This window comes from Pleurodeles waltl, chromosome 6 (assembly GCF_031143425.1).
Source record: "Pleurodeles waltl isolate 20211129_DDA chromosome 6, aPleWal1.hap1.20221129, whole genome shotgun sequence".
Lineage (NCBI taxonomy): Eukaryota > Metazoa > Chordata > Amphibia > Caudata > Salamandridae > Pleurodeles > Pleurodeles waltl.
Window position 1 is genome coordinate 415,320,433 of NC_090445.1, and position 23,096 is coordinate 415,343,528.

The 23,096-nt window shown below is 44.2% G+C and overlaps 1 protein-coding gene across 2 annotated transcripts in view; it reads left to right on the forward strand.

The window, feature by feature from the left end:
- The window catches only part of SORT1 (sortilin 1), a 484,851-nt gene that overhangs the window by 153,600 nt on the left and 308,155 nt on the right, over window positions 1-23,096 (forward strand). For both annotated transcript variants that reach the window (XM_069238373.1, XM_069238374.1), the window contains exons 7-8: window positions 15,485-15,534; window positions 16,545-16,675. In XM_069238373.1, coding sequence (XP_069094474.1) covers window positions 15,485-15,534; window positions 16,545-16,675 — 181 coding nt within the window. The remainder of the gene's footprint in view (window positions 1-15,484; window positions 15,535-16,544; window positions 16,676-23,096) is intronic.

Here is a 23,096-nt window from a genome sequence, read left to right on the forward strand (position 1 = left end):
CAACTGCTCGTATTCTTAACTAAGAAAGGAATGTTTTTTTTTTTTTTACTTTATGGTACTCGGAGAAGTGTATAAAAATCACTCCAAACTGTTGTACATCAAGAGAGTCCTCAGACCCTGGTTTTGTAACTACTCTCTCGTCTGTATTGTTTAATTAAACAAATCGTTCCTGTTCTGCCAGACGCCTCTTTTGTTTTTTAAGGTAAATTCTCATTCAAGCAACACAGTAAGGAAAACATACTGAATTTTTTTTGTTCATAAAGGTGTGCACGCATTGCCTCTTTTCCAGCCTTAGGTTAAGTGTTACTGCATGTGCTTATTTTAAATTTTCTTCTGCTTCCCAACAATTCCATCTCTCCCTATTAGAGTTGCTAGATCTTCTCATGCTGTTATTGTCATTTATTGTTGAATAGGTCTCCCAGCAGTACTTAGAGCATCTTTGAACATTTAAATTTCTAGCGAGAGGCTTGAGCCTCAGCTCTACTTTGGATAACCTAAGTGGCAGGTGAAGTAGGTGAATCACTTAAGTCTGGTTGACTAGTCATAGGGAAGGCTGTCTGATGTTATGCACCCATATCTTAAGCACAAAACAAAGAGCAAAGAATTGGTAAATATTGGGTTCCACATCGAGTATTACTAAATCTCAAACACCTAAGTGCCTAAAAATATTGTGTATAGTGAATATTATCATCTGAATGTAACCCAGGTTTCAGTTTTTTGACATGTTAGGCAGCTGCGTGTTTCATTTTCTAGCATATTTTTATACTTTTCATATTCACTCTGTCATATGCAATGAGATGTATGGTCTAGGTAGCCACTGCTACCAGCCTCTGTTCTCCTTCACGCTATCCCCTGTTGGGATCACTTATACTTTGAAGAATGGTGGTGCTCCCTTCCTGCTAAACTTAGTTATCACCTCTCTACCAAACTTGTGCTTACTCCATCGCATTTAGGTGTAGGGGAACTGCTGGTACTCCATCAGCAGAGCCTCTGCTGCCTCACTGGCTGAAACCTTTGAACTGACAGTCTATCCACCACTGAACTGCCAGATCCCTAATGTGGGTGGAGCGACCACTACTGGTTTTTCCTTATTGGGACATTTATTCTAGGTGTTGTGGTCTTGGGAAGGAAATATTGAAATATCCTGCGCATACAGGGAGAATATTTCCTGGATGCGATGGACATTTGTCTTTTGCTTTTGCTAAGTCGTCTAATGAGGGGCATCTATTACTGCAAAAACCCTCTGCTTTTGGGACCTTGGTGCTGCAAAGCAATAGATGATGCTGAGTGGGCCATTTTAATATGTCTACCTGCCCAACATTCAACAGTAATGAAAGTGTACCTACTGCTCCTCCTGGGGATTTCTAAATATGATGGCTGGACTTTTGCCAGGAGGGTGGAGGCCAGAACTTCCACTGAAGTCTAAATGACCTTCACTTTTATCTATGGTTTAATTATATGTTCGATGGCATCTGTCGCTGTAGATACGCATGTTCTGCAATAGCTCGCCATCTGGTGTTGGGCCGGAGTGTTACAAGTTGTTTTTCTTCGAAGAAGTCTTTCGAGTCACGGGACCGAGTGACTCCTCCTTTTGTCTCCATTGCGCATGGGCGTCGACTCTATCCTCGATTGTTTTTTTTCCGCCATCGGGTTCGGACGTGTTCCTGTCGCTCCGAGTTTCGGAACGGAAAATTAGCTAATTTCGGAAGATTTTCGTCGGTATTGTTGCGTTCGGGATCGGCGTACTTACATTCAACACCGCATCGAAGATCGAAGAGCTCCGGTGCCCTTCGGGGTAGTTTTTTCGATCCTCCGTCGGGGCCTGGTCGGCCCGACCGCGTGCTGAAGAACGCCGATGGAACGGACCCCGTTTCGTTTCTGCCCCAAATGCCACAATAAATACCCCTACACAGACCAACACTTGGTCTGCAACCTGTGCCTGTCACCTGAGCACAGCGAAGACACCTGCGAGGCCTGTCGTGCGTTCCGGTCCCGAAAAACACTCCGAGACCGTCGAGCCAGAAGACTTCAGATGGCGTCCGCACCGACAGCCCAACGGGAGTTCGAGGAACAGGAAGAGGAAGGTACCTTCTCCATCCAAGACTCAGACTCCGAAGGATTCGACGATACACAAACCGTGAGTAAGACGTCGAAAACCACACAGAGAAACATTTACAAGGCCCAGGGGACGCCACTGCCACCAGGCCATGGCTCGACCCATAAATTCGGTGACCGACCGTCGGCACCGAAAAAGGCCCAAACAGTGCCGAGATCGTCCGACTCCGGTCGAGACACCGGCACGCAGCCTTCTCGGGACCGAGAAAGTGCTGGAGACAAGCCTCGACACCGTGATGCCGGTGTGGACACGGCTCGACGCCGAGACAGCGGCACCGAAACAGATCGACGCCGAGAGGTTTCGGCCCCGAAAAGGAAAAAAGTCACCTCGGAGCCAAAAAAACACGCAGACAAAGTTTCTATGCCGAAACAAACTGCAAGCGACCCAGCTTCAGGCTCTTATACAGAAGAGCACTCGCTAACCTCCCAAATGCAGAAGCATAGGTTTGAGGAAGAGCTACAAGCAACTGATGTGGACCATACGCAAAAGCGTATCTTCATTCAGCAGGGGACAGGAAGAATAAGCACCCTTCCCCCCATTAGGAGAAAGAGGAGGTTGGAGTTCCAGACGGAACAAACACCACAACCAAAAGTGGTGAAAAGAGTTACACCACCACCCTCTCCTCCGCCCGTGATTGACGTTTCACCAGCACAAACTCCATCACACTCCCCAGCTCACACCACCATAAGCCAGGGTGACCAAGATCAGGATGCATGGGACCTATACGACGCCCCAGTGTCAGATAACAGTCCGGAGGCATACCCTACGAAGCCATCTCCACCAGAAGACAGCACCGCGTACTCTCAAGTGGTGGCTAGAGCAGCACAATTTCACCACGTAAGCCTCCACTCAGAACAGGTCGAGGATGATTTCTTATTCAACACACTCTCCTCCACCCACAGCTCATACCAAAGCCTGCCTATGCTCCCTGGTATGCTCCGGCACGCAAAAGACATCTTTAAGGAGCCGGTTAAAAGTAGGGCAATCACACCAAGGGTAGAAAAAAAGTATAAGCCGCCTCCTACGGACCCGGTTTTCATCACTACACAGCTGCCACCAGACTCTGTCGTTGTAGGAGCAGCTAGGAAAAGGGCCAACTCTCACACATCTGGAGATGCACCACCCCCAGATAAAGAAAGCCGCAAGTTTGATGCAGCTGGTAAAAGAGTCGCAGCACAAGCTGCAAACCAGTGGCGCATCGCGAACTCCCAGGCACTACTTGCGCGCTATGACAGAGCCCACTGGGACGAGATGCAACATCTCATTGAACATCTGCCCAAGGACTTACAAAATAGGGCAAAACAAGTGGTTGAGGAGGGACAGGCCATCTCCAACAACCAGATCCGCTCCTCCATGGACGCTGCAGATACAGCTGCACGGACAATTAATACATCTGTAACTATCAGAAGGCATGCATGGCTCCGAACGTCTGGATTTAAACCAGAGATTCAACAAGCAGTTCTCAATATGCCTTTTAATGAAAAAGAACTGTTCGGTCCAGAAGTGGACACAGCGATTGAGAAACTCAAAAAAGATACGGACACTGCCAAAGCCATGGGCGCACTCTATTCCCCGCAGAGCAGAGGGAATTACAGCACATTCCGTAAAACGCCCTTTCGAGGGGGGTTTCGGGGTCAAAGCACACAAGCCAGCACCTCACAAGCCACACCGTCCAGTTACCAGGGACAGTATAGAGGAGGTTTTCGGGGACAATATAGAGGAGGGCAATTCCCTAGAAATAGAGGAAGATTCCAAAGCCACAAAACCCCTACTACTAAACAGTGACTCACATGTCACTCACCCCCTCCACACAACACCAGTGGGGGGACGAATAGGTCATTATTACAAAGCATGGGAGAAAATCACTACAGACACTTGGGTTCTAGCAATTATCCAACATGGTTATTGCATAGAATTTCTACAATTCCCTCCAAACATACCACCAAAAGCACAAAATTTAACACACCATTCCAATCTCCTGGAGATAGAAGTGCAGGCACTATTGCAAAAGAATGCAATCGAATTAGTGCCAAACACACAAATAAACACAGGAATTTACTCACTGTACTTTCTGATACCAAAGAAGGACAAAACACTGAGACCAATTCTAGACCTCAGAGTAGTGAACACTTTCATCAAATCAGACCACTTCCACATGGTCACACTACAAGAAGTATTGCCATTGCTAAAGCTGCACGACTACATGGCAACTTTAGACCTCAAGGATGCTTATTTCCATATACCAATACACCCATCGCACAGGAAATACCTAAGGTTTGTATTCAAAGGAATACATTACCAATTCAAGGTACTGCCTTTCGGATTAACAACCGCACCAAGAGTCTTTACCAAATGTCTAGCGGTAGTCGCAGCACACATAAGAAGGCAGCAGATACATGTGTTCCCATATCTAGACGACTGGCTAATCAAGGCCCATTCGTTAATAGAGTGCTCAAATCACACAAATCATATCATACAAACCCTCTTCAAACTAGGGTTCACCGTCAATTTCACAAAATCCAAAATTCTGCCACGCAAGGTACAACAATACCTGGGAGCCATAATAGACACATCAAAAGGAGTAGCCACTCCAAGTCCACAAAGAATTCAAAATTTCAACACCATCATACAACGCATGAATCCAACACAAAAGATACAAGCAAAGATGGTATTACAACTCCTAGGCATGATGTCATCATGCATAGCCATTGTCCCAAACGCAAGACTGCACATGAGGCCCTTACAACAATGCCTAGCATCACAGTGGTCTCAAGCACAGGGTCACCTTCTAGATCTGGTGTTAATAGACCGCCAAACTTACCTCTCGCTTCTGTGGTGGAACAACATAAATTTAAACAAGGGGCGGCCTTTCCAAGACCCAGTGCCACAATACGTAATAACAACAGATGCTTCCATGACAGGGTGGGGAGCACACCTCGATCAACACAGCATACAAGGACAATGGAACGTACATCAAACAAAACTGCATATCAATCACCTAGAACTTCTAGCAGTTTTTCAAGCACTAAAAGCTTTCCAACCAATAATAGTTCACAAATACATTCTCGTCAAAACAGACAACATGACAACAATGTATTATCTAAACAAGCAGGGGGGGACGCACTCCACGCAGTTAAGCCTGCTAGCACAAAAAATTTGGCATTGGGCAATTCACAACCAAATTCGCCTAATTGCACAGTTTATACCAGGGATACAAAATCAACTCGCAGACAATCTCTCTCGAGATCACCAACAGGTCCACGAATGGGAAATTCACCCCCAAATTCTGAACACTTATTTCAAACTCTGGGGAACACCTCAGATAGACTTGTTTGCGACAAGGGAGAACGCAAAATGCCAAAACTTCGCATCCAGATACCCACACAAACAATCCCAAGGCAATGCCCTATGGATGAACTGGTCAGGGATATTTGCTTACGCTTTTCCTCCTCTCCCTCTCCTTCCTTACCTGGTAAACAAACTCAGTCAAAGCAAACTCAAACTCATATTGATAGCACCAACTTGGGCAAGGCAACCCTGGTACACAACGCTGCTAGACCTATCAGTGGTACCCTGCATCAAATTGCCCAACAGGCCAGATCTGTTGACACAGCACAACCAAAAGATCAGACACCCAGATCCAGCATCACTGAATCTAGCAATCTGGCTCCTGAAATCCTAGAATTCGGGCACTTACAACTTACCCAAGAATGTATGGAAGTCATAAAACAAGCAAGAAGGCCATCCACCAGGCACTGCTATGCAAGTAAATGGAAGAGGTTTGTTTGCTACTGCCATATTAATCAAATACAACCATTACACACAACTCCAGAACAGGTAGTGGGTTACTTGCTTCACTTACAAAAATCTAACCTAGCTTTCTCTTCCATTAAGATTCACCTTGCAGCAATATCTGCATACCTGCAAACTACCTATTCAACTTCCCTATATAAAATACCAGTCATTAAAGCATTCATGGAGGGCCTTAGGAGAATTATACCACCAAGAACACTACCTGTTCCTTCATGGAACCTAAATGTTGTCCTAACTAGACTTATGGGTCCACCTTTTGAACCCATGCACTCCTGCGACATACAGTTCCTAACCTGGAAGGTGGCATTTCTCATCGCCATTACTTCCCTAAGAAGAGTAAGCGAGATTCAGGCGTTTACTATACAGGAACCTTTTATACAACTACACAAAAATAAAGTCGTCCTAAGGACCAATCCTAAATTTTTGCCAAAGGTTATTTCACCGTTCCATCTAAATCAAACAGTGGAACTTCCAGTGTTCTTTCCACAGCCAGATACCGTAGCTGAAAGGGCACTACATACATTAGATGTCAAAAGAGCATTAATGTATTACATTGACAGAACAAAAAACATCAGAAAGACTAAACAACTCTTTATTGCATTTCAAAAACCTCACGCAGGAAACCCAATTTCAAAACAAGGTATAGCCAGATGGATAGTTAAATGCATCCAAATCTGCTACCTTAAAGCTAAACGACAGCTGCCCATTACACCAAGGGCACACTCAACCAGAAAGAAAGGTGCTACCATGGCCTTTCTAGGAAACATCCCAATGCAAGAAATATGTAAGGCAGCCACATGGTCTACGCCTCACACATTCACCAAGCACTACTGTGTAGACGTGTTATCCGCACAACAAGCCACAGTAGGTCAAGCCGTATTAAGGACATTATTTCAGACTACTTCCACTCCTACAGGCTGATCCACCGCTTTTGGGGAAATAACTGCTTACTAGTCTATGCAGAACATGCGTATCTACAGCGACAGATGCCATCGAACTGAAAATGTCACTTACCCAGTGTACATCTGTTCGTGGCATCAGTCGCAGTAGATTCGCATGTGCCCACCCGCCTCCCCGGGAGCCTGTAGCAGTTTGGAAGTTACCTTCAATTATTTATATATGTATCACCTCAACCTTAAATAGGTGCATACTTAGTCACTCCATTGCATGGGCACTATTACTACAATTCAACTCCTACCTCACCCTCTGCGGGGAAAAACAATCGAGGATAGAGTCGACGCCCATGCGCAATGGAGACAAAAGGAGGAGTCACTCGGTCCCGTGACTCGAAAGACTTCTTAGAAGAAAAACAACTTGTAACACTCCGGCCCAACACCAGATGGCGAGCTATTGCAGAACATGCGAATCTACTGCGACTGATGCCACGAACAGATGTACACTGGGTAAGTGACATTTTCATTATTAGGGGTAAAAAAAAACTGCACACGTTTCTGCCTACCACCATCTTGGCCAGTGGTACAAGTCCCATAAATTTTAGAATAATACCATCTTCAAGTAATCCTTTCACCAGGAATAACCTCATTAAAGATATGTGGCTTTGTAGTCATAGCATTAAAGGGAGGCTAAAATAAAATAAATTAGAACAATTAAATTGCTCTATATAAGTATCTCCCTTAACCTCCACTCCCGCGCCCTACCCTCCTGGGCAAGCATCCCTTATACCCACTCTTCCCAGGAGGGCGACCAATGTCACATATGCACCTTTTGAACCTGCAGCTATGGAAAGTCAACCTTTATCACGGCTCGGACTGTCCAAGAAATTTCTTACTTCCATGTTCAACCTTGCAGTTATCTAGAAATCCCATGGAGACTTTACATGCCTTTACCACCGTTCCCTACTTGATGTCATCAATGCCATCATTGCAAACTGGGAAGGACTAGAAGTCGCCAGTTTTCTAGAAGCACCACTTTTTAGGCCGAGCATAGCAGCGGGCAAGCACTGCTTTTCGAACTGTTGTCATCTATTCTGTGGGCTTTAACCACGCCCATCTCACGCCAATCACTTTCATTAGTTCCTGGGCTTGCCTTTGAACACTCACTTGATGTCATTGGTAAATGCTTTGTTTGACCCGCCTTGAGGCTCTTTTGTTACACCTTGCAGACTAACCCTATTCTATGGATTATTGCACGATTGCTGATATACTTTAGGGAGGATGAATCATTCTTTTCTTTTGTCCCTCCCCTTCGTGCTCTATGGCGCTTTAAGCGAGAACGGTGCGTACTCGATCAGCTGTATTGGAGGGCTCATCACATTGTTGCCATTGTTACCTAATCCAAGTAATTTCAGTTTTGCTATTGTCTCTCCCCTTTGTGCGTCATGGCTTTAAAAAAAACCTTGTAATTGGTAAATGCTTTACCTAAATAAAAACACAGAAATCATCAAAGAGGTTCTCCGGGAGAGCTAATACTACAGTATTCACTGCACTCTGAGAAACTCTCCCCATAATGCTTTTCAGACATTTCTTTTTCAAAACATTTTTGCCCATAACTCAGCCTGAGGTGGTCCTAGGAAAATGAGACCACCACCAAAACGTTCTGCACGACACTCTTTCCGTCTAGGTCATGTCTGGGTCCCCACACTAGGTTAGTGGGGCCCCAAAAATAATAACCCTCCCACCATTCAGTGTCTTGTTAAGCTCTCTCCTGGCTGGAACCTATGTTTTTTTCAGCTGGAAATAGTTTGTATTTTAAGGGCCTTGTTTGTAATATTATTACAGTAGGGCTGCTAGGCCTGAAAATGTGCAATGCATTACACTCTCTAGGGGCTAAATATATGGTTGCACTGCATTAATTTTTGCCATTCTGTTTTCATGTGGTTATGGTCCATAGGGGTTAACTGTATAGTTAAGTGACTATTTCTTACAAATGCTATTTTTATTGTGGTGTCCTCTAGGGTCTGTTTTAAGTATTACAATCAACATACTACAATATTTGTGGAACTCGGAAACTTGCCTCAATGTTTTTGCAGAGCATTCCTTTTACAAAACATTTTTGCTCATAACTCAGCCTGTGGTGGTCCTAGTACAATGGGACCACCTTCAAAACGTTCACCACAACATGTTCCTTCTGTCTAGATCATCTCTGGGTCCCCATACTTTGTTAGTTGGGATCCCAAAATAATAACCCATCCCACCATTCAGTGTATTTTCAAGCTCTCTTATGGATGGAACTTTTGTTTTGCACCCAGGAGTAGTTGTTTTAAGGGCCTTCTTTGAAAAAATATTCTGGTAGTCCTGCTAGCCCTTTAGTTCTATACAGCGCCACTGGAATTATGTGGCAGAAAGGACCAGAGTATGCGCAGATCAAAAGGCATTCCTTTTCTGAATGCGGGCATACTTTTTGAATGGATGTTTGAACGTGACACAATTAATGAAGTTTAGATTATTTTGTTTTAATATAATAGGACTTTATAGCCTCTTTTCTTCTTTTTTTTTTAAATCAATGTTTAAGTTGTATTTTGTATGGTGTACTGTTTAAGGAAACCTGACTTTTAGATTTGTACTGTCTGACTACATTTTGTGTGTGTGCTCCTGGTGAGAAAAATACTGAGGTGTCTTCCTGTCTTAAGTGAAAAGGAAATAATACTTTTCCCAAACAAAGCAGATAAATGACCGGGTCATAGCTTTCACTAAGGAATAGAAAAAAACACAAATACTTCCCTTGTTCCTATTTGAGGTGAAATATTTAAAAAGTAATGAAGTACAATATTTTAATGAACTACATTTATCATGATGCAGTGGGGCTGATTAAATGCTGGGATGTCAGGCTGGGTGCCCCAAATGGTTTGTGCATTACAAATTTACAATTACCCTGATTTGCAAATGTGTGCCACATTTTTAGGTGCTAATGGAGACCACATTATTAGCTAATGCGGACCACCTTTAATTTGGAAATCGGATCTATTTTCTGTTTCAGCCTGACCCTTCACAGGCTTCTTTTCGGGGCTTTCCATAGGAAAAGCAAGCACTGATGAAAGAAACGTTTTGCTCTGGGTACTGTTTGGAGTACCTGATTGGGGTCTGATTTTCATGCGCTCTCCAAAGGAAGGATAAAGGGGTACAGCTGCTTGCCACAGGATGTGGATTAAGCCTCAGTAGGGTATGTTATCTCCAACTGGTTACTGTTGGTATTTGTGTGTAGGCAGGGCTCTTGACAGCATTTATATTGCAATTCAAAACTAGACAAAGATTAAAATGTTGTGTGGTCTCTGCAGCTTCTACTTCAAGGCAGAAAATTACTACCTGGCACATAAAAACATGATCTTGATCTGTATGGAAATTGCCCATGCAGAGGGCATAATTTTTAATGTGTGTGTGATACCCATGCAAACCACAAATGAACCTAAACACACAACAGACAAAGACCCCAGGGGCACTAAACTGATTTCACTTAGTGAAATCAGATTGTGTACAGGAAAACTGGCCTCTACCACCCACTGGAATGTCAGCTGCCACCAACCATCAGTCTCCCCATATCCTGGTTTGAAGTGCCAAGAGCCACACTTTACTTAGAGTACAGCTACACCCTGGGAAGAGTGCTCTAGTGATGGAATACAAAAATTCATGGTGCATCCGACGCAGAGGGCCGGTTGCTTTTCTGTTAAATGGAAGAAAGTATGCAAGACAGACCAGAAAAAGTAAATTGTCAGGATGGCATGTGTTAGACTTGCCATCTTTGTCATGGTCTCCCCTAACTTTTTGCCTACGTTTCCCAGGGTGTTGATGTGTGCTGGACTCTGTTTTTGCTGTTTTTGTTACTCTGGGCACTTTACCACTGCTAACCAGTGCCAAAGTGCAAGTGCTCCTATACAAAATGTGTATGTAATTGGTTTATCCTTGATTGACATATTTGATTTACTGGTAAGTCCCTAGTACAGTGCACTAGAGGTGCCCAGGGCATGTAAATCAAATGCTGCTCGTGGGCCTGCAGCACTGGTTGTGCCACCCACATTAATAGCTCTGTAATGATGTCTCAGACCTGCCAATGCAGAATCTGTGTGTACAGATTTTAACTGCCAGTTCGACTTGGCAAGTGTACCCACTTGCCAGGCCTGTACCTTCTCTTTCCTTACATGTAAGACACCCCTAAGGTAGGCCCTATGTAGCCCCATGGGCAGACTGCAGTGTATGTTTAAGATAGGACATATACTAATGTGTTTCATATGTCCTAACGGTAAAATACTGCCAAATTCGTTATTCACCTATGAGAGAGGCCTATCTCTCTCATAGGTTAACATGGAGGCTGCCTTTAAATATGATTAAAGCGTGGGTTTTGGGGTCTCTGAGCTCATAATTTAAAAATACATCTTTTAGTAAAGTTGATTTTAAGATTGTGTGTTTGAAAATGCCACTTTTAGAAAGTAGGCATTTTCTTGCTTAAGCCATTCTGTGACTCTGCCTGTTTGTGGATTCGTTGTCTGGGTCAGTTTGACAGTTGGGCTGTTTGCACCTCTCTCTAGACAGTGACACAAAGGGAGCTGGGGTGTAACCTGCAAATCCTTATGAGCCTACCTGTGCTAGGAGGGAGGGAAGGAGTGCCCTCACACAATGCAGTCTCCAACCCCCTGGTGTGTGTCTTGGGCCTGGCCTGGGCAAGGCAGGAGTTCACAAACAAGAGAGACTTTCCTTTGAAGTAAGCCTACTTCAAAGGGCAAAATGGGTATAAGAAGGGCACCCAAAACCACAGACTTTAGATCACTTCTGGACATCAAGAGGAACCTCTGCCTGGAGAAGAGCTGAGGAAAAGTGCTGCTCTGCCTGTGACTGTGCTTTGTGGAGCTATCCTGCAGTTGCTGCTTCTGCCTGGTGAAAGGGGACAAAGACTGGATTTTGTTGTGCATTCCTGCTTGTGAAGAAATCTCCAAGGGCTTGTCCTGAGCTTGCCTCCTGTTGTTGAAGTCTTACCCTGCCAGCACCTGCACACTCTGCTGAGATCCTGCCCTGCCAAGTGGTGCCCTATCCAGCTCCTGGGGCCTTGATGCTGGCAGACCAAGCTTGAAAATCCACGCACAGACCGCCCTGTGGGGAAATTTTCTATGCAACCTCCAAGAGCGGCTGAAGAAACGACATGCCGCCAACTCCGCGGCTGAAATCGATGCAGCGCGGCTTGGAGATTGACGCACGCTGCTAGAGAAACTACATGCCACATTGCTGATGGAGGCTGGTAACGTCGTAACCCACACAGCGCGGTTTTGCTTTCACCTTGAGGCAGGATTTTTGACGCAAACCTTGTTTGGCACTGCAAACGACGCAACACCTGGACGGACCCGAGTGCTGCCTTGATAGACGCATTGCTCCGCTGCGGGGAGGAAAAACAACGCACGCCGGCCCGATCGGAGAAGGAGAAACGACGCACGATCTCGCTTGTGGGTGAGAAATCGACACACCGCTTACCTTTTTCGACGCACACTCACCAGTGCGTGTTATTTTGATGCTACCCAGGTACTTTTTTGCGCTAACAGTGTTTTACCTGTTTACAAAAGGATGTAAGACTCCTTTTGCTTTTTAATGAATAACTTTGACTTGTGTATGTTGGATTTTTGTCGTTTTGGTCTTGTTTTGTTTAGGTAAATATTTTCTATTTTTCTAAACCTGTGTTGTCATTTTGTAGTGTTTTCATTAAGTTACTGTGTGTGTTGGTACAAATACTTTACACCTAGCACTCCGAAATTAAGCCTGCCTGCTCGTGCCAAGCTACCAAGGGGGTGAGCGGTGGTTAGCTGAGGGTGATTCTCGTTTTCCCCATAAAGTGAGGGTCCTTGCTTGGACAGGGGGTAACCTAACTGCCAACCAAAGACCCCATTTCTAACACATGGCTTCACTTGTTAGTGCCCTGATTTGTTGTCCTAGCACTGTATTACTCTAGAGATCATCATGATGTATCTGTATGATAGGGAATCCAGAACTTTAGTTCAATTGTAAAGAGCCAGGACTACAACTCCCAGAAAACTCTGGGATGTGAAGTAAAAATTCAATAGCGAAGTACAGTGTCACAGAAACCACACAGTAATGTTCCCACATTTTTTACACAGAATGTCTCTAGTAAAATTGATCACGTCATTCCCTGTTTCATGTGTTGATTACCACATCCATTGGACAAAAAGCGAGACTGTCCAGTGAAGTGCTGCATATTTCTGCCTGCCCTAATCACAGCACTTCACCTTTTACAAAACGTTCAGAAATATAAATGAAGAGTAATATGAGAGGAGGCTTTTTCTTTTTTATAAGCCACTGAGTTGAAACAAGAGGTAAGTGTGAATGATATGTTTATATTTCTGGAATTCCATTTCATTTATTAATGTCAGATAAGATATGCATTGCTTTTTTCTTAGAATGTTATGCTGTCTGCTTTTGTGCACTCCTTGAAATTAAAATATTGAAAAAAGAAAAAAAGATCTAGGAGTTGAAAAGTAGCTTTGAACATAAGCTTCCTAAAGATATGAGCTCTGCATCTACACTGTATGTTGTCATTTTTTGCTGGGTACAACGGGTTCCACCATAGTGGCATATTGGCAATGCCAAGAAAAAAATCCAAAAGGCTATTACGACAACGTGATCCTCCTTTAGTGGATATTGTGCTGTTTGTGGTAATCAAATGCATATTTAGATTAAAGCACTTACACATTCAGTGGTGCGCAGTTAATACCTTTATTTACTGATGCTAATAGGTGCAACTTTGCCAGAGTAGTGGCATTACCTATCACATTTCTTATGCCACTTTTCCATGTAATTAAAAATCATATTAAATGCACGAAGATCTAGTTTCTGCTAATCTAGTATGAATTTGTACCTTTGTCAACCTTTTGTAAATGACGGCCTATATATCAGTTTGAATGGTACCAAAGCATCTTGCTTCTAGCGCTCCTCTACACCTGGTGTGATCTTCAGCAGAAGAGTATTCCAAAGTTGGGTCGCTTTACAGAAGAGTTCGTATTATCCGATTTCTGAGCCTGACGTACTTAGCTTGGATGAACTGATGGAAGATAGTGCTTTTACCTGCCACTAGTGCCCGTACTTAATATTTTTGACATTGTCTCTCGCCTCCGGCCCCCACCAGCCTTAAGTGCTTGTTAATTCTGCCCTCAGAGGGGAGGACATTGATCTCTGTGTGTGCACGCTTTGTCGGTCTTAATAACTATAAGTGTTTAGGGACCGCATGCTGAGCTGCAGGCTTGAAGAGCTGTAAAGAAATAAGCCATTTTCTAACTGCGTGAAACCCCTTCCAGGCATAGTTTGGTGCATGGTTCTTTGATCCAGCCTGGTCAGCTCGCTACTGCTTCCCATGTCTAGCGAGGTGTGTTCCAGGGTTGGGTGCTGGTTGTGGCAACCAGTAATCACTCCCTTGCTCAGTCGTAGCCCTCAAAGATCGTACTGCTGTACTGCACACGTTCTGCAGACAGGTGTGTGAAGCAAACTTTTTCAAAAGGATGCCCTGGATAATGACATATTTCTTTAATTGGTTAGTTTTTGGTGGGAAATTCCCAACACTCTTTTGAATGTTTCACAATGTTGGGTTCAATGAATTGCTACCTTCCTGTACCTCTTCGTGCTATGCACTGGTCCACCTCTACCCCCCTCTCCCCCTACCAATAGGTGCCCCTCCCACTCACCCCTTTTCATATCGTACCATCTCTTACCCCTCTCTCTCGCTTTCTCACAAACCTGTCCTGCCTCTGTCATGTGGTTCACTTCAGGTCTTCGAGTACAGTTTAATTCCCGTGCCTTTTCAAGGTTTCCATCCCTCAAACCCACCCGTCCTCCTCTTCTTGGGGTGTCTGCTGCTACACAGGTGCTCCCTCTTTATGCATCTGTGGCCTGCTCTCCCCTTCTTTCTCTCTCACTCACACCCTGTATGCTCCTCTGTCTGGAGTTCATTCACCACTTTGTGCACAAACAACCTATTTCTCTCTATCTTCCTTTCTCACTAGTCTGTGCAAGACTCACCCCCTGTCTATTCATCATGCTACATAATTCCACTTCACAAATACACTACACACCACACAATTCCAGCACACACAATTCCACAGTTAACAATTCCAGTTCAACCCACATAATTCCACTCCACATCACATACATCCACCACACTTCAAACCAAAACACATTGGTAAAAGACATTACCATTTACAATGTCAATAGCTCTAACTCTCACAAATGCGAGGCATATTGCATTGCAAATGCTTTTAACAATGGGGCTCAACAATGAGTTACACTTCCTGGGATTATATTCAGAAAGTGTCTAATTTTGAACTGTAAATGTTTATGGATTGTCTGACTTGTTATAATCTAACAAATTGAATTCTGTGAAGAAAACTTTGTGTGAGTTTAGAAATGACCTCCCAGATGTGTCTTAACTGTGATGTACCAATGATATACCAGCAGTCAAATCACACTGTTTTTATGTCAATATGATGTAATCGGGGTATGCTGCTTGCTTAACATAAGCAGTCATATGTTGTGTATTTTTATTCTGTATTGTGTGCACACCTCCGATACCCATGATTTTAAGTTAAGTTGTTTTCTCTACATTTCTTTATAGGGGGCTTGATGATTCCATTTTCTTTACAACATCAGTGAACAGTTCCTGCAGTAAGTTGGTGTTTTCTTATATCCACCCCCCTTTTGCACAGCATATTCTTTTTGTTTTGCTTTCTCTACTGCAGTTGCAATTCAGCGTATGTGACAATTTTTGATTTTCAGCTTAATCCATTTGTCAGTGTATTAAATTGACATGTTTTGGTTAAAACATATTGTGCACGTGGTAATGAGCACTTTCGAAACTCTGCTAAAATTCTCTTCATAAAAATACTAGGGTAATTTGCATATAAGTAGCTATTTTCTCTGAAGCAGGTGTCCCCCCCCCTCCCCCCCCTTATCCATGCTAGAGGGAGGACTGTGCGCTGTGACATTATATTGGGAACTGATTTGAAGGAGGCTCTTTTCGTTTATTGCGGAGAGCATTCATTTGCCACTCATCACACTTTCTCTTGAACTGATTTTTAATACTCATTAATTTTACTATTTGGCATGTGTATGCCTGTAAGATGTCGGAGTTTTTTTTTTTTTTTTTTTTTTTTTTTTTGCTCTGCCGCTTTGCTGTTTAAAACAATGTTTTGGGAGTACTTTAACTCCAATGCATGAATCTTTTGCTATCATGGACTTAGTATTTTTTTCACCCAGTAGTCATTCAACCCACATCCACGTGTGTTGTATTTGACCGATTTGGTGGGATTCACAGCCTATGCTTACCCAGTGGACGCTATTTTGGAGACTCTAATATAAGACCTAATGACCAAAGATTGAAAGTGTTTCTAATGTAATTTGAGGATGTATAAGCACCAGTGAAGCGCGGGGAACAGAGATGGTGTAGATTTGAGAAGGGATCAGTGACAGTGGGCTGGAGAAGGTGCAGGATGGAGTGGTGTGGCGAAGTCACAGGCAGGTGTGGCATTGGGAATGTCTGAGCAGCCCAGCGATCTAGTAGGTAGGGTTCAGAGGTGGATATAAGACCATATTTGGTGTGAGTGGAGAAACCTAGTGCAGAGGATGCTAGGTTTTCATGGCAGACTGCAATAATATGCTCCTGTTCTTTCTTTTAGAAGCAGACCTTGGTGCTCTTGAATTGAAACGAACCAAAGACCTGGGTAAAACCTTCAAGTCTATTCGATCGCAGGTTTACTCCTTTGGTCTAGGTGGACGCTTCCTCTTTGCATCAGTGATGACGGAACAGGTATCTCCCATGGTGGTGTAGAATTGCTCTTGTGCATGAGTAGGAAAGCTAGAAATAAAAAGTCCTGTGGGCTATGCTTGGAAGGGAAGAATTGAACATGGAGAACTAGACAGTCTATCAAACCAGCAGGATTTCAGATGGGTACATGCACAAAAAGACCAGATGCTTTATTTAGCAAGACAGGTTAAACATTATATTAGAGATAGCAATCACCTTGTTCAGCCCCCTTTTTATCTGCACACTCTCACACATATGCACACAGACACACTATCTTACTCCATCTTACTCATACTGTTAACAGTCCATATGACCTTGCTGGCTTAGGTTGAGTGAGCAGAGAAGCACAAAGATGAACACAAAATAAACATGTAGCTCTAGGCAGTGTTGTATTTGTGATACTGTTTGGGTCAGCTTTGATGACTATTAATAATATAATGGGACTTCCTAAATGTTTCTTTTTGCTTCTCCTCTTTAGTTAATGTGTGTATTTATGTTATTTTCCTCGCTGTAGCGACAATTGTAATTCTTTCTTTGTAGTTGATGTTTTAATCTTTAATTTCATTGATTTATATTCATTTATTATGTCAGTTGACATTGTTGGTTATAGTTATTGTACATGTGCGGCCTTAAAATTCAAGTAAAATTGTATACGTGAAACTAAAAACACTAGGCATATTTAATATGGGTAGCACTTTTCTGTAATGGCTCTGGTGAGCAAAGATTCACAGGGAAGCTACCCAAAGTAGTGATACAGTGATAGTTTTACACTGGCGAATGCTAAGGTGTAGATGCTGTTCAACTAAGTTTATTTTAGAAATAGCAGTGATCTCATCAATGAACATGCACAAAGTATCCAGCTATATCTTTTTTCTATCCTTCTCTTCCAGGACTTGATGCAATTATTTCCCCTTTTCTTGATTTAGTATTTCTCAGTTGCGCTTACACTCTGTTTTACTATGTGCTGCTTTGTTCCCCAAGGCTGCTCCTTTGTCCAGCAGTTACCGCATTTGGATGCAATCTTTGGTAGTGAGGGTCTGATATTTGCCATGCTTATCTGGATGTTTGCTTATAATGTGGCTGTACAGATAAGCCAAAGCAGTCTCCGGTCAAGTCTTTTCTGAAATCAGTTAAGCAGGTAAAAATATGTTTGAGGCATGTGTCTGTAGATATTCCTGCCATCTAATGTTGGGCTCGGATGTGTGCAAGTTGATATCGAAGAAGTCTTTAGAGTCATGAGGTAGTGTAACTTCTCTTGCTGGTAATGCATGAGGTTGTCGGCTCAATAGTTTTCTTTCCGCCATTGGTTTCAGATGTGTGCTCTGGGTCGACACAGTCTCAGTGCTCTTTTTCAATTCACACGGTTTCCTTCCCTCCATTTGACTGCATCTCCCTTACTCTCCGTCTCGAGTCGACGTTTGATTACTTCACTCGTGTGGGGTCCGGGTCAACCATGGTTTTTCAGCCTCGTCAGTAAGGCCTACTCCTGTCTCTCCATTGCATCTCTCCACCATGCCTCGATGGTGATGGAATGGACGCCATTCTGATATTGTCCTTGCTGCCCCGCAAAATAGCCTTGGACGATCTCCCATCAGTTCTGCACTTTGTCACCCGAACACAGTGAAGCCCCTAGCAACGCCTTTCACTCCTTCCGTTTCAAGAGTACTCTTTGCAAAACATGTTGACTCAGGGTATTGCGTGAGAGTGGGGACAATGACCCAGACCTCTCTGGTACTGAGGAAATCGAGGGGGGAACATCATCCACAACTATCAGCTGCAGATGAGGCTTTCTCCTCAGAAGACAGCTCTGGCTTGGATCTAGGAATTGAGGAACTTCCACCAGCCCAGGACTCCATGAGTACAGCACCCCCTACCTCTTGATACTGCTCTCAGAGGGCACTCAGCCACTCTGGAGCAGCAGAGACACGCTTTCGGACCACCACTGCCTTCGAGCGATTGTGAGCATCGACAGACCACGTTGGCTGCTCTGCCCAGCTCCAGATCGGCGCCGAAGAAGCCTTTTGGACCTGATACTTCTGCACCAGCTACTCAGACGCCGGTACCAAGCCGACCCTCGACTCAGACTACATCTGGCTCGGCGCCGGCCAGAACCTCTGCACCAAAACCGAAGCAACCCTCGGAACCGAAGACTTCAGCATCGACCAACAAGACTGGCTTCGGCACTGGTGCAGTTAAACGGATTCTCCAAAAACTGCAGGAGAAAATCGATTTAAGGCAGAAGCACCTGGTTGTCCACCCCCATAAGGGCCGAATCCTTGCCTCCCCTTCGGGGCATGCTGCTGTTCACTCTCGAAACGTCAGTCTTCCTTCAAGAAAGCCTTGGACATTGTGATTTCACCAAAGCAACACAAGAAAGCGGGTAAGCCTACCACCCCTTACCCAATGCACAACCATCCCCTCACTTCATGCACAACCATCTCCTCACCCTGTTCGTCAACCTTCACCTTCCCCATCTGCTTCCCTGTTAACATCACACCTTAGTGTCTTCTCACACTGACCCGAGTAGGCATGGGATGACATATTTGACATCCCTTCCCAGGGTGACCGATGGGGACTCCTATGAGCCAGACCCACAAGGGGACTCAGACCAGGCCCCTAAATGGATATATCCTTTTGGGACACTTTGATATGGTCATTCTCCAGGATGTCATTCCACTTCTCTAGCAAGGGAACTTCATGACCAGGCCTGACCTGAAGAACGCACATTTCCACATACCAATACATCTGGCTCATCGCTGATATCTCAGGGTTATGGTCAGTGGAAAACATTACCAACTTAAATTGCTCTCCTCCAGGGTTACTACAGCACCTCTGGTGTTCACCAAGTGCCTCGCTGTGGTAACTGCACACCTGTGCAGACAGGGCATCCACATCTTCCCTTCTCTGGACAACTGGCTGATCAAGAGTGTCACTTGCCAACAATACTGCTTTCACTCCCAGATCACAATAGACCTTCAGCAGTTAGATTTTACCATCAACACCACAAAATCCCACCTCAAAACCCTCCAGATCCAACTCTACCTGGGGGCTATTCTCAACTCTGAGGTAGGCATTGCCTATTCCAGCCCTGCCAGGATACAGTCTTTTCAGGTAATGCTCCCTCTTTTTTAAGTGAAATCAACAAGTCGTGGTCAGGACAGTCATGCGCCTCCTAGGCACGATGGCTCCTGCATTGCCACAGTACACCATGCAAAGTTACACATGCTTCTGTTGCAGGAACTCCTAGTGCAACCGTGGTCTTAGGCGGAGGGTCGTTGGGATGATCTAGTATTGATCGGCTGCAGCACTTGTTACTCTCTGCAGTGGTGGAACACAAACAACCTGTTGCCGGGGCGACCTTTCCTCGACCCAGTTCCACAGACAACCTTTACAGCAGGCACCTCCCTTACGGGTTGGGGCGCCACTTACAGGATGTGACTGTCCAGGGACAGTGGGAAGCCAAACACCAGGGTGTCCACATGATCTACCTGGAACTTCTAGCTATTCACCTAGAGTTGAAGGCTTTCCTTCCTCACCTGATAGGCAAGGTTACTCTTCTTCAGACAGACAATTGGACAGCCGTACATTATTGTGAGAAACGGGGGGGCACATGCTCTTCACAACTCTCACAGCTGTCCCAGAACCTTTGGCAGTGGGCTCTCCTCCACAAAATCCATTTGCTAGTGGATTAATTTCCAGGGATGGGCAAAGATTATGCTGACCTCAGCAGAATGCAGCAACAACTTCATGAGTGGGATCTCCACCCGCAAGTCCTCCTCTGGTACTTCAAAAGATGGGTTACCCACATATAGATATGTTTGCAACAGCGGACACTTCAAATGCACATACTTTGACTTCAGATTACCACAGTCCAGTGGCAATGCACTATGGATGAACTGGTCAGGGATATTTGCCTGTGTGTTTTCGCTCTCCATCTCCTTCTGTTTGTGGTTTGGAGGCTTTGGCAGATGTCCTCATTATCATCCTGGTGGCTCTCACATGGGCCCGCCAGTCCTGATTCACGACTCTGCTCGATATCTCACTAGTTCTGTACAAGAGGCTTTCCAACAGGCCAGGCCTTCTCAAGCAGAACCATGAGGAAATCTGGCACCAAGACCCCAAGTCTCAACTTTGTGATCTTCCTTCTGAGGTCATAGAGTGTGGGTACCCTAATCTTCCACCTGAATGCATGAGTATTCTCAAGAAAGCGGGCAGACCTTCCACCCGGGCCTGCTATGCAGCCATGTAGAAGAGATTTGTGTGCACAGTACAGGCAGGAGAGACAGGACACTGTCTGCTACTTACTCCTCTTACAGGTTTCTGGTTAAGCCTTCATACAACTACACCTGGCCGCAGTGGCTGCTTACGTTCAGAATACACAACGCATTTGTCTCTTTAGGATTCCAGTCATTGAAGCTTTCATGGAGAGTCTCAAAAAGGTCATTCTGCCCCAGGTTACGTTGGCTTAGAATCTCAACATTGTACTCACAAGACTCATGGGCCCTCTGTTTAGGCTCCTCCACTCCTGCCCCCCTTCAATTCCTCTCTTGGCAGGTGGTATTTCTGGTTCTGTCATTTCACTCATGCATGTCCGTGAGCTTCAAGCATTAACTGTGGAAGAACCCTTCTTCGAAGTGCATAGGAATAGGGTTGTTCTCGGCACCAACCTCAGATTCTTCCCTCAGGTGGTCTCTCACTTCCACCACAACCAGTGGAACTTTGTCTTTTTTCTCTCACAACCTGATTCAGTTGTGGAATAGGCTTTTCCATACTTTAGAAGGAAATCTAGTCCTCATGTACTACATTGAGGAACCAAGCCATTTAGGAAGACCAAACATTTTGTTGCTTATCTAAACCCCATAAAGTGAAGGCTCTATCCAAGTTCAGGCATTGTCAGGTGGATCGTTAGCTTTAGCATAGCATGTCTGGATACATCTAAGATGACTCTGCCCACTTCTCCTAGAGCCCACTCCACTCTGAAGAAAGAAGACTCTATGGCCTTCCTGTGGAACATCCCAATAGCTGAGATATAGAAAGCAGCTACTTGGTCCACACCACAAACTGTCTTAAGACATTACTGTGTGGATGTGCTAGCCTGCCAAAAAGCTAATGATTGTCAGGCAGTGCCCCATACACTCTTTCTGTCTTCTGAAACACTCACAGGCTACCCATTGCTTTTTGGGATGACTACTTTACAGTCTATGCACAGCATGTGTATCTACAGCCACACATGCCTCTAACAGAAAATGTTACCTTGTAAATATCTGTCTGTTGCATATAGTGGTGTAGATTCACATGCACCATAACCTCCTCCCTGGACACCTATGGCCTTTGCAGTGTCTCTTACTATTTCTTTTCTCTCTTTTGCTTGGACATCTCTCTATACATCACTTGGCTTCACATTTCATCCTGACCTGCCATGCAGAAAACAATCTAACAATGGCGCTGATGACCATGTGCATTACCAGCAAGAGAAGGAATCCCATTATTTCGTGACTTGAAAGACTTCTTCGATGGAAAAACAACTTGCACACATCTGGACCTAACACTAGATGACAAGAATATGCACAGCATGTGAATCTACACCACTACATATCAGGAACAGATACTTACAAGGTAAGTTACATTTTCTTTTCATCCTTTTTTGAAAGTAGGTGTACCCGTTCCTCAAAGTGCTTAGTAAGGATTTCAGAATGTCTTTGCATATTCTTTCAGATTGTTTCTGAAAGTAAGTTAATGCCTTTTAGTAGCAGTGTAAAAGCTCCTTTTATTTGTGTTTGGAAAGACACCAATAATATTTTTAACAATTCAGCCTCAAGTGCATATCTGCTCATTTATGAATATTGGACTGAAAAAAAAAAAAAACTTTGCACGGAATGTATAAAAACGTGCAGTATATTGAGAAACACATTTATCTCCCTCAGTCAGATCCTTGCACACCATTCCGTGTTTGTTTGTCACACTTAGTTTTATTTTTTGTCTCCTGGATTTCAACAATGTAAGCCTAAAATCAATCAAAAACCAAATTAAATTGGCTCGAGACAGCCGAATCACGACTTGGTAGAACAATTACAGACCACGTTATCGGAATACATATAGTAACCCTAATGGACTGAAAGTGGGAAACTACAAATAAACGAAGAGTGACTGTCTTTTGGTTCACAAGAACATTGGGAGTGATTGTAAGACAGTGTCGTTGACTCCTATAACTTTGGGTGGTTAAAAGAGAGTGTACATGGTGGGTAGAATTTACCACTGGTGTCTTAGGATCAAGAGTTGTGCTGTATGCTGTGGAGATACTCCGATTATTCCTTTTAGGCATTTGACAATTGGCCAGTTTGACAACTGACCAATTTGAGAAGTCAAGGATTATTTAAGAACATGAAGGGCCTAGGATCAAATAGAGCATTACACAGAAAATAAC